The 12,948-nt window shown below is 38.6% G+C and overlaps 1 protein-coding gene across 1 annotated transcript in view; it reads left to right on the top strand.

Annotated features, from left to right (window-relative positions):
* The window catches only part of COL4A1 (collagen type IV alpha 1 chain), a 146,178-nt gene that overhangs the window by 101,402 nt on the left and 31,828 nt on the right, over positions 1–12,948 (top strand). The window contains exons 30-34 of the mRNA XM_087716709.1: positions 2,704–2,854; positions 3,661–3,774; positions 6,209–6,376; positions 7,890–7,979; positions 11,012–11,164. Coding sequence (XP_087572835.1) covers positions 2,704–2,854; positions 3,661–3,774; positions 6,209–6,376; positions 7,890–7,979; positions 11,012–11,164 — 676 coding nt within the window. The remainder of the gene's footprint in view (positions 1–2,703; positions 2,855–3,660; positions 3,775–6,208; positions 6,377–7,889; positions 7,980–11,011; positions 11,165–12,948) is intronic.

The following is a 12,948-nucleotide window of genomic DNA, read 5'->3' as shown; positions in this document are numbered from 1 at the left end:
CCCAACATGTCCAACTTCCTGTGCGCCCTCTGTGGCCATCCCCCTCCTTTTCCAGCAACCTTCCCAGTATGGCTGACTTCCTTTCCATTCCCCACAGTTGTTCCCCCTCTTCAAAAAGACACATGTTAAGTACTAAACAAGAGCTGAACATTTTGGGACATTTTCATGTCAAAATGTGTCAAAAACAAAATTCAATGAGTTTTGAAGCAACTGCATACTGAGGTACTACTGTACACACAATAAAAAGGTGCATTTCACCATTTTTCAGAATAACTTTTTTGTATTGCACATTTTTGTCTTACTCAAATATTTGAGTTTGTCTTGACAAATTTGAATTTGGTAAATTCATTTTAAAATGCTACCTCAATGAATTATCTTCTTCCCTTCCAAAATTGTAATCTACACTGAGAGCTCTGCTCTCCCAGAGTTTACATACTAGTCCTGTGTTCTAGGGTAAAATCTTACTCTTAAATTGTGCACAACAGAGATAGATTTGTTTCTTAAAAAACGAAGGGGTGAGTACTATAATAATATATTCAAGCACCAGTGACATGTGGTGAGGTTTATGGCTGGTGAGGCACTGACACAGTGGTGGGTTTCAAATTTTTTTAGACTTGTGGACTTCAACTCCCAGAATTCCACAGCCAGGCATGCTCAGTTTCGATTTAAAGTGACAGCATTTGTTTTTCTCCTTTGCGAAAAATTTTCCTTCATTCTTTTTCTTCTCCCTCCCCCTCCTTCCTCCCTCTCTCCGTCCCTCCCCCCTCTCTCAAACAGACACACGCACATAGAGAAGTTGGATTGGAATATCTCTCCTACCCCCTTCCCTCCCTCCCTCCCTCCCTCTCCCTCTGTCTCTCTCTCTCAAACAAACAAACACAAACACAGAAGTTGGATTGGATATATTTTCCAATGGCTTGAAAGCAGCTCTTCTGCCATACTCCCCCCCCCCCCATTCCCCTGCTGCCTTCCGATCCGAGCATTTTATTGCAGGCGGAGCCACGTTGCCTTTTCAAACTTGTAATCAGTGAAGCTGGGCTTATATAATTTTATCCAGCTGTGTGTGTGTGTGTGTGCGTGTGTGCATGTGCGTGTGTGTATTTGAAAAGGCAACGTGGTTCTGCCTGCAATCAAACTACACTTGGGGAGGGATCTATACTTGAGGATAAAGTTTGAATTCCTCCCCCTCCCTCCATGTACCTTTTCCAGCTGTTTCAGAGACTGCTGAAACAGCTGGAAAACTGCTCTTGCCTGTCATCATGAAAAGAAAAAAATGTAAAAGGAAAAAGGCAAGAGCTGAGGTCAGGCTGAGCTAGTGGCTGCCAAAGTCAGCGTGGATGACTCTGCTTAACTGTTTAAAAAAGCCTCTAAAAAGCGCCCTCTACAGGAGGAGGCAGGAGAATGACATGCCTCACCTATGTCAGGAATTTCTAGGCTTTTAACCCTTGCTCGAGTGATCATAAAATGCCTAAAGTCAGACTAGATGAGGCACGTCGTTCTCCTGCCTCCTCCTGTAGAGAGCGCTTTTTAGAGGCTTTTTTAAACAGTTACTTAGCGTCATCCACGGTGACTCTGGCAGCAACTAGCTCAGCCTGACCTCAGCTCTTGCCTTTTTCCTTTTACATTTTTTTTCATTTCATGGTGACAGTGGTGAGGCTCTGCCTCCCCTGCCTCCCCTGACTGCATGTCCCTGTCAAGCACTGAATAAAGTTTTGGCAAAAGTACTAATGTCACTTTCTTTGTGGCCAACTATTTGTATATGTATATGTTATCTCCCTATAGTTGTGCTTCTGCTTACTAACTTAAAATGTGGTCAGCAAGACTCAATCCCCACCCAATCACATTCTGCCTGAAGTAGTCAAGCTTTGCCAATGTGCCTGCCAGGATTTGCATTGCACCAAAGCCCATTAGGGCCTTTCAAATCTCAAGTGAATTAGTTTCCCGTCAAAGCTCAATGTGAAACACAGATTGCATCATCTTCTTTTCAGATTTCAAAATCAAATTTTCAAATTTCCAATTCAAATTGAATCAGGTTTACAGTGAATTATTTAGATTATCCCAAGCTTCCTGTGTGCTAGGTTTGCCACATATTAGACAATATTATTGTTGTTCAGTCCTCAAATGGAAATTAAGTAGAAATATTGAAACATTGCTATCATGTTTCCCCTATTCCTTCCTTTCACTAGGTAAAATATACCCAATTCCTGCAATCATTCTTCATGCTTTAGCCTCCATTAATGGATATATGATGATATATCATTATTTATAAATGTCCATTAAATTGGGGAGTATATAATTTGCAGTGGCTTGAGTCACTTGCATATTTCCATTGGCATTATGATGCAAATTATATCATTTCCATTTTTAGAATAAATGAAAAATTACCTTGCCTCATGCCGAGTCTGTTGGATCAAGATCCCTTAAAATGAGGTGTCACATCATTATTAACATTCTAATTACTAATAAAAACTGCCTAACTGATTCTATTTTAATGATAGAAGACAATAATTGTAGCTCTGAGTTGAACTATGGTGTCCTTGGTTCTAGCACTGCTGATGTTGCCTAATTTGATAATGAAACACCTGTAAGAAAACCACCAAGCTCAGAGAGCCAAGACTCCACATGATTATACCTCACTGGTTTGTTATGCATATGTGCGTTTCACATTTTTCTCAATAATGCTTCATTAATGTATGTGTCAAGGGTGAAGCTGGATTAGGTCTCCCAGGTCCTAAAGGTTTTCCTGGTCCCCGAGGACGAGATGGCATTCCTGGATCAAAAGGTGACCAAGGATATCCTGGTGTGACAGGGGAGAAAGGATTTCCTGGCATACCTGGTCAGCCAGGATCTCAAGGTAAGGCTGCCCTGATTAGCTACATTTTTATGATACAGGATTTCTTTCCCTATGTATGCCATACTTTTATAATTAAAATAATGTCAGTCCTACCTCAGCCTGGATTCTAGGACTGTAAAAACGATCCTGGGCTCCATTTGTTGCAAAAGATACAGTTTTATTAGAAATCAGTGAACTGCAGTAAAGCAAAGCCAGAATTCAAATTTGCGTGCCAAATTCCCCAAGTGTAACGTTTCTCCCTCTTAAGTACTCCCACTTACTGGCCTCCCTCATCCAATCAGTTCCAAAGGGGATGTTTTTGAAATGGTATCTCAGGTGTGAGCTGTTACACAGCCACGTTACATTCTCAGTCATCTGACCTTGAAACTATGTCTTAGGAAGCCACAGTGAATAATGAACCTTCCCCTCTCCCATCCAGAGTCCATGGCACACTGGTACCGAGTGAATGCAGAGCGCAGGTGTGAGGTAGCATTTCTGACGAATAAACTGAATAGTGTAAAACCTCACTGGAAGTTTACATGACTTAATAAAGCTTATTTCCTCTTGAATATTTCTTTTGTTTTCTTTTACATAAGAGGTCACTTTTATTCCTACCTTTGGTTTTTAAAGTGTGACAAGGGATGTACCCTTTTGACTCTGTTCTATGATTACTATATCTCATAATTCTCTCTAAGCTAAGTAGGACTTCCCTTTAAAGTGTTTATCACATTATAAAGGACCTATCATTAGTGTCTATAAAGACCAATAACTTTTGAAATGAATAACATGCAAGTTAACTGGCTATACTTGTTTATTTTTCAAATTAGGTGAATTGGGTCCTCCTGGATTACCAGGTGTACAGGGTTCCCCTGGTGAACCCCAGATGGGCTCTCCTGGCCCCCCTGGCCCTTCAGGACAATCTGGGCCTCCAGGACCAATAGGTAACCTATTCACTTGTTTCCATCACTCTTAATGTTGATAAATTGAATCCTTAAGCTAACCATTTCATGTGGTTTGATGAAAGGCATCAATATTCATATTTCTAATTTTTATTAAACATCCCAACCTGAGGAAAATCAGGCATTGCCAGGAGCATGTGGGACAATGAAACAAGCCAACAAACATTTTATTTCATCAATGAACTTTCTAGCAAGGAAGTTGTCCCTTTAGATATAAACTCACATTAGGTCTATGGGAATAGAACATATCTAGATCTTATGCTTATTTACTGAGCCAAATTAGAGAAGAAATTGTCATGTTTCTGCAAATGATTGGTATGCATTAAAGAAGCAAATAGTTAGCATTTTCAGATTCATATTGAACACATTGGATACTGTGATGCTTCCCCAGATACCTCTCTAGATGTCAGCTCAGGGAAGGATGAAACAGTTCCTGGCACATCAGAAGCTGAGTTGAGTGATGGCTCCGAGCAGCCATCTGTGAAGGATTTGGCTGAGGCCAAATCAGAAGAGTCCTGAGGCTCCAGGTGGGGAAAGCATGCAGCTGCAGTTGGTCAGTGATGAGGAAGAGGAACTGCCTTCGGCACAAGAACATATAGGGCAGAGAAAAGGCAGGAGCAGAGAAGGTCATCCAGATTACTTGTGAGGAGAAAGCCTTGCCCTTCTTGACAGGCTACACTGGAGGTTGGCTATTTACAGAGCATGCAGATGGAGATGATTCTGGGAACAGCATGATTGTTTCCTAGCTGCCTGTTTTCTGGTTGTTGTGATTCCTGCCATGTTTAGATTGACACTGTGCCTTGACTTGGATCATGCTTGGAAACTCTGGACTTTTCTTGTCTTGTGAGCTCTCTTATGTTATGGATTAAAGTTTGCCTGGTGGATTTATTTTGACTGAGAAACTTTTAAGTGCTCTGTGAACTAGCATTAGTTTGTTCATGGCTGGGACAGTTTTGGGTTTTTGGTGAAGGGAATTGCTGGGGAATATTAATAAACTCACTAAACCACATGTGTTACGTGTGTGTGAGTGAGTAGGACAGCACAGATACTGGCAACTCTGAATAATTTTTCAAGAGGTCTTAGTAGTTGAGAAATTGCTCACATATTTAATTGCTGGGATCATTGCACAAATAGTTAATTGCTCTTTTATTTTGGAAATTAGTAAAACAGTAACATAGAGCTCTGTTCAAAATAGACACTATTTCCTGTGTAGATGCGAATCCTTGTTCCATTATATTTCAGATATAACAAACATCCTTTGTGAGTGTCTGGAGGAGCAGAAATAAAGGGCTGTTCTCAGAGCTTCAGTTTCAGTGGAGACATTCCATCATCACTGTTTCTCAGAGGCAGATTCTCAGTTGTGTGGGTGTGAAGGAATCCACTAGATTCTGCTCAGGCTGTATCCGTGAGCATAGTCAATAAGCTCCTTTTCTTATCCTCACTCCATATGCGCTTAAATTATCTCAAGCACAGTTATTATAACTTAGTGAGTTCATATTAATATTTCTTAGTTGATTTCTAATTTTCACCTATCAAGGAATTTATAAAAGATAGGCATAGTTTGGAGTTTAACAACTGGATTTTATATTTCCAGATGTGGGGGCTATTAGCATCACAAATGCATTGGAAGATACTTTGATACAATCTACTAATACTTCCTTATTTGAAAAAAAAAATCCCAATGTAGGATTAGAAGATGCTTTAGAAAACGCCTGCAGATTTTCTAATATATAATGTAAACACTATTTTTTTCCTTTCCATCACAAGAACGTTTACCCCCATTCTCCAGCTCATTTTATCTGATAAAAATTTCTTAGAAACTTATAAATATATGAGTACTTAATAAATTTCAGTTGGTTGCCTCAGCATGGACTTTAGATTCTTTATTTTTTTTCCAAATGGATAATATATTTCCTACAAGGTCCCTTCCTTCCAGCATAAGACTAGATTATTTATTTGTTTGTTTGTTTGTTTATTTATTTATTTATTTATTAGACTTATATACCGCTTCATAGGGCTTTCAGCCCTCTCTAAGCGGTTTACAATTTTTTTTAGCAAATTGAGTCAGCAACTTGCCCCCACAGTCCGGGTCCTCATTTCACCCACCTCAGAAGGATGGAAGGCTGAGTGAGCCGGTGAGATTAGAACTGCTGAACTGCAGATAACAGTCAGTTGAAGTGGCCTGCAGTACTGCACCCTAACCACTGCGCCACCTTATTCCTTTTTGTCTGACTACCTGTCCTTGTCTATTCCTGAAGATGTGACAATTGACTCTGCTATTTACTTCAGTGTGTCCCAAGATTTACAGATGTGCAGCTGAAAATGCATTTTTCCTTCACACTTTCAGGCTTAGTAGCCAATATACTATTTTCTGTGTCAAACATTTTGTTTCCAAACCTCTTTTTGATTCCTGCAGGACCACCAGGAATCAAAGGTGAGAGAGGCCACCCGGGTATCCCTGGGCTAGATACGCCAGGACCTAAAGGAGACAAAGGGACGCCAGGAACACAAGGTCTGTCAGGTGTGCCAGGGTTGCCAGGCTTACCTGGCTTACAGGGGCAACAAGGACATCCAGGTGTTCCAGGTGGGTAATTCTTTGTAATTAATTATTTGATATAGTATAACTAACTGTGTACTAGTACACAGAGAAAATGAACAAAATCTTCAAGCAAAAAACTAATATTTGATTCAATTTTAATTTCACTTCTCTGCTTTGTTTGCTGCAGTTCTTGTTTAGTGACAAAAATTGGGACTGGCAACTTGGCAGTCACTAAGTGAAACCATGACTGTGCTCATGATCTATCTTCAGTTTTCTTTTGCTTTCTTTCTCTTTTTTATTTAAGAAAATTTATATGGCCCAACTCACTCTCAGTGAGTCTGGGCAGCTTACAAAAAAAAAAACCCCAATATAAAAACAATAAAACAAAATAACTCCACCCACCCCTGGTAACAATGATCAAATGAGGCATGGGATGATCTCCATCCCCGCACTGGGAACCCCAGGTCTGTTGGCAAAACCAGGTCTTCAGGGCCTTGTGAAGGAGTGTCTAAGAAGGGGGGCAATCTAAGCGAGGGAGCCACTCTGGAGAAGGCCCTTCTTCTTGGTCCCGCTAGATGGATCTTCTAAGGAGAGGGGACTCGTAGCACTCCCTGCCTCCCTGCTCTGGTGGGTTGGGTAGATGTGACCGGGAAAGGATGGCCCTCAAATAACATTGTCCTGAGCCATTGTGGGTTTTTAAGGTGGAAATCTGCGCCTTGAACTGGACCTGGAAGCAAATCAGTAATCAGTGCAGTTCCTGTGAGAGAGATGACACATGCACCCATCTAGGCCTGCACCAGTGGTGGGATTCAAATAATTTAACAACCGGTTCTCTGCCCTATTGACCATCTGGATAGATGGGGCTCGGTGGTCCTGTGAGCATATGGGCATGGCCAACTCAATGCCACTCACATCAATGGGCGCTTTGCCTTAGCTGTGACAATGGAATCAGGGTTAACCGGAGGGGCAGTTTCTGTAAGCAGGGCAATAAAGATTAGACTAGAAACAACACCAGAATGTTTCCTTCCTGCCTTCCTTACAGGATTAGCCCTGGAAAGTGGAAAAAACAAAAGGAGATTTCTTCCAACAGCCGGTTCTCCCAACTGCTTAGAAAGTTAACAACCGGTTCTCCCGAATAGGTGCGAACTGGCTGAATCCCACCACTGGCCTGCACAGAACCATGCAGCCTACCACATTTGGAACCAAATCTGCAAAGATTGTAGATGGGTCTATCAATTGACAAATTGATAGAATATAATGATTAATATTTAAGAATTATATATCTTTATTATTGTGAAGTTGTACTTATCAGTATTAATTCTGTTTTCTATCATTCTTAATTTTTTTCATAAATAAGAATATATATATTTTTTGCGAGAATAGGAACTTTTCAAATTTACTTAGGAATAATATGCCACTTCAATGTAAATACAGTGGACTAGAAAAGTGCCATGTAGTTAACAGTCAGTGACATACGTTAATTGGATTTACTGTGAAAATAGAAATATATTATATAAACTTATCAATAATGTAGACAATTAATACAATTTGGTTTTAGGACTGAAAGGAGAAATGGGAATTATGGGTACCCCTGGAATTCAAGGTCTACCTGGTCCTATAGGAACTCCTGGAACTCCAGGTGAAAAAGGTAAGAGTGACCAATGATTAGCCAAACAAAAATTAGATTTTGGCAATCTGCTTCTAAGAATTGTTTTAAAAATGAAACAATTAGAAATAAAAGCCCCAAGAGAATGCTAAAATGCCTCCTAACATTTGTGCTCCTACTTAGAGTTCCATTCAGGCCCTTGTCTCAAAGGTGCTTTTTTCAAAAGGCAGAAGTCTAGGAAGCAATTCTGTTCTAGTTAATTATATGAAAGAAAGAAGTAATATTTCTTATCCAGTCCTGGGCTTCTGATTCAATCCATGTTTAAAAGAAAAATCTAAGGAGGAAGGGGATGGTTATCCTGCCATGACAAAAGATATAGCTATTGTACAATGAATTATGCTTCAGAGACAAACTAAATACAGTTCTGCTTATAATAATCTGTAGAGAAAAATGTGGTAATGTAAAAGCTGTTTGCAAGATATGCCAGACTAATAGCAGAAGGTTCATTACTGTGATGAACTTTTTTGTGCTTCAGCCTGAATTACACCTTAGTTGCTCTCCCTCTCTTTTTTAAAAATACTTATTATTGAAGAATTGTACAATACTAGAAAATAATATAAACTAATATAAGACATAAAAGAGTAGAAAACAACAAAAAATACAAAGTGCCAAGAAGGAAGAAAGGAATAAAAAAAGAGAAAAGACTAGAGAAAAAGCATAGGAAAAAAAAGATGTTTAAAGAAGTGAATCCTGATTGTCCTTGCAACAAGTACAAGTAAGTAAATATTTTCCCCATGCTGTTAGATACATAATTCCTTCCTTCCCATATCCCCCACTTATCCAATTGCCAGTTCAAACATTGTTACCATTTCAGTCCAAGTGTCAGCAAAAAGTGCCTAAAGGATTACTAGAATTTTATGAAAATAGTACTTACTTTAATATTGATCAATTAAATTGGCTTTATAGTCTTTCCTTTTTTCCTTTCCTTTTTTTCTTTTATCAAGTTGCTAAGTTGGATTGAATCTGCATTCACATTTTCTTTCTCTCATTTTAAAATTTTACTCAAAGCTCTAGGAAACTTCTTTTGACAAGTTTTTCGTCTCTTCATCACACTGATAATCATCTCTTCAGTTTCTTCATTTCCCAATGTTTCCACAACACTTCTAATTTCTACATCTTTTACTGTGCTGTTTAAGGCAGAACATTTACTATGAATTCTCTTATTTAAATCTACTTTAAGAAATAAACTGGCAGATGTAGAAATTATTGCTGTCACTTTAGTTATAAGCTTTTCTCCCAGTTTTTCAAAGATCCTTTGAACTGTCTCATAGGTTTTTTTTTTTTTAATTATTTCTTAACATCTTTAAATAGTATGTTAGTTTTTCTTCTGTTTTGTTTGGGATAAAATTTTACTTTGCAGGTAGATTTTCAGATTTGTTGTTTGAAGACCTCTTTTAACTCTAAAATATTTATAGATCCAAAAGTGTTTGCAAGTTTTATATAGTGTTTGAAGAACAGTAAAACTAACAATCCATCTTTAAGCAATGAAACAATAGCTTTTTCAAGACATAAACTGAGAACTAGAGGACTGATTTAATAAAAATTAGTACTATATTGCCATCTGCTGGACTGATAAAGCCATTTCAAGCTAGAACACAGGTGATGGTTATAGATACAGGTTAAAAAAATAACGTGAAAAGAAAAATAGGATGCTTTTGGGCTTTTAAAGAATTTCAAGAATTTAGACTAGGATGTATGAACACAGGAAGTCCTTCATTAATTATAATAAGATGAATACTAATATAAATTTTAATCTAGGAATTATTTGTACACTGCTACTATATGATGAGGTCAATTTGAAATTGAAAATGAGAAACTCAATTGAAAACAATTAAACAGGATTCCTACAAAATCCTACATCATTTAGAAACATAGGAGCACCTTTTAAAGTGTTTTATTTAGAAAACGTGAAAATGTAAAAGTTTCAAGATCCAATCTAGTGGACGACCAGGACCAGAGGTTTAGTCTTCCAAGCTTTCGGACTCATCCTGGAGCCCAGCCTCTGGGAACGTCTCTCTGTCGGAATGTAATATAATATATGTGTATTGTATTGTATTGTATTGTATTGTATTGTATTGTATTGTATTGTTCGGTATTGTATTGTACTGTAGTGAATTGTATATATTACATTACATTTCAGTATAGATAGATGGATGGATGGATGGATAGATAGATAGATAGATAGATAGATAGATAGATAGATAGATAGATAGATATAGATATAGATATAGATATAGATATAGATATAGATATAGATATAGATATAGAAGATATAATGTATAATTCCAGATCTGATAAAGTTGTGATTTGGCTCTCTGTGTGTAAATTGTTTTATTCTATTCTAGTATATGCTGTTGGAATATTATATATTTAATGGATAGAATTAAATATATAGTAAGTAATGATGATTATGATAACATAATGTTAGTTTAGCATTCTCTCCTTCAAATATATATAATAACCCCAATTCAGGAAAGCATTCTACTTTTTGTTTAGTTTTAAATCTTACATTCTGGGAAATAGTGTAAGTCTCACATAGTCTATCACATTCTGTTTACAGCCTTTTCAACATTTAATTGAACAATATATTCTGTGTGTGTGTGTGTGTGTGTGTGTGTGTGTGTGTGTGTGTGTGTGTGTGTGACAGAGAGAGAGGGAGAGCGAGAGGGAGAGAGAGAGAGATTCTAATCACAAGAGCACATTTTTCTTGCATGTTCTGTTGATTTCAAATTGAACTTGATCACAAAAGCCATTAACCAACTCTATTTCTGCATTAGTAGTTGGAGCATAAAATTAAATGATCATCATATTAAAGCATTGTCCACAAAGTCTGATCAATATTATTTGGTCATTGATTGTCACTGTTGCTGAACTGTTGTTGTCATTGTCGTGTAATGGAAGTTTAACTATTATTGCTGATCACCTTTTAAATACTTTATTATTGGAGGTTTGAAAATGCCATTGTTACTGCCAAGGCTAAAGGGTCCTTATATTCTCTGGATTTTGTTCTGTAGGTAGCCTAGGTTTTCCTGGAGTGGCAGGACCAAGAGGTGATCCAGGTTTAAAAGGTGAAAAAGGTGAAGTTGGACTCCCAGGGGAGCCAGGAAAAATGGAAAAGGTTGACATGGAAAACATGAAAGGCCAAAAAGGAGAACAAGGAGATAAAGGTATGTCAAATTAAATAATATGTGTCATTGTTTCTGCTGTATTTTGATTGTTTTTTCCTCTATGCCTAGACAATAATAATTTTGGCATGCCAAATAATAATGTACTTAATTTCTACCCAAATATTTGCATTACCCTCCATCTGGAACTTATAAGCAAGAAAATATTATAGCAATAGCAGTAGACTTATATACCGCTTCATAGGCCTTTCAGGCCTCTCTAAGCGGTTTACAGAGAGTCAGCATATTGCCCCCAACAATCTGGGTCCTCATTTTACCCACCTCGGAAGGATGGAAGGCTGAGTCAACCCTGAGCCGGTGAGATTTGAACCGCTGACCTGCTGATCTAGCAGTAGCCTGCAGTGCTGCATTTAACCACTGCGCCACCTTGGCTCTATTGACAGGGATATTGCAGACATGTAACAAGATGCCAACCTCTCCCTTGCTCAGCAAAGGAAACAAAAATATACCTTCCAAGGTGTTGGAGGAAGTAATGGTGGCCACATTGGATAGACCAGCATCTAACCCCTGTCTTTTAAATGATACTTCTTAGGATGCTGGAGGGCAACATTAAAATTTAAAAATCAAATACTAGGTTGACAAATCTATTTAGTGAGGTTCCTCCATGGTTAGTTAGTTTCTTCCTTTTTAGATGTAAAATATATCTTTTTGCTAAGGTGGAGTATCAGGAAGACTAAAAGTAGCTTTCTAGAGTGTACTTTTTTTCAGAGGCATTAATTCGTTGAGGATTGTCTGAAAAGGCAGATCATCCTCTCTTGATTTCAAAGAGGTTTGCTCTGCTTTAGCCAAATGGAGGAGCTGTCACAGACAATTTCCCAAGAATCTGAATGAGACAAATAGCAAAATTCCCTTTTCCTTCAGAACTAAAGAAATATTATAAAAATGAAACAATTTGATCTCAAAGCAAAAGGAGAGGCGTGCTGTGTATTGCTCTTTGAAATATATACCGTATTTTTCGGAGTATAAGACTCAACTTTTCCCCCCAAAAAAGAAGGTGAAAATCTGGGTGTGTCTCATACACTGAATACAGAAGTTTTGGCCTCCCCAAACCCCACCCCCTTCACAAAAATGGATGTGCAGAAGGTTTGGGAGGCCTGCAAAGTGCTCCTGGGGGATGGGGAGGGGAAAATGAGTGAAAAATGGGGCGTTTTTTGCTCATTTTTGCCCCTCCCCAGCCCCCAGGAGCCCCCAGGCCTCTCAAACTCTCTGCATGCCCTGTTTTTCACAAAAAATGAGGTGTGCAGAGGGTTTGGGACAGTGGTGGGTTTCAAATTTTTTTAAAACCTAATCTGTGGGTGTGGCCTATTTTGTGGGTGTAGCTTGGCGTCATGTGACCGGGCGGGTATGGACAACTTGACATCACTCATGCACATTCAGGCACATGATCACCACTCCCAAGCCATGTGGCAAAAATTTTTGGGACTCGTATGAAAGTGGGGGGAAAGAGAGGGGAAAACCTTCCAAAAATAGACAACTGGAGGATTAAGAGACAAAATTAGGGAGATCGGAGAAGGCAGGAAAGGGGAATCCAGTAGAAAGCTATCACACGCTGGGAAAAGAACTTTGGGAGATCTGAAAAGAGAGGACAGAGGGGAATCCAGTAGAAAGCTATCACGCGTTGGGGAAAAAACTTTGGGAGATCTGAAAAGTCAAGACAGAGGGGAATCCAGTAGAAAGCTATCGCACGCTGGGGAAAGAACTTTGGGAGATTGGAAGAGGCAGGACAAAGGGAATCCAGTAGAAAGCTATCACATGCTGGGAAAAAA

The sequence above is a fragment of the Thamnophis sirtalis genome, unplaced genomic scaffold, assembly GCF_051295495.1.
Source record: "Thamnophis sirtalis isolate CommonGarterSnake01/CBP01778 unplaced genomic scaffold, rThaSir2_p1.2 scaffold_5, whole genome shotgun sequence".
In the NCBI taxonomy this organism is placed as follows: Eukaryota; Metazoa; Chordata; class Lepidosauria; order Squamata; family Natricidae; genus Thamnophis; species Thamnophis sirtalis.
The sequence above is the reverse complement of the archived record's forward strand: the minus strand, read 5'-3'. Positions and strand labels throughout refer to the sequence as shown.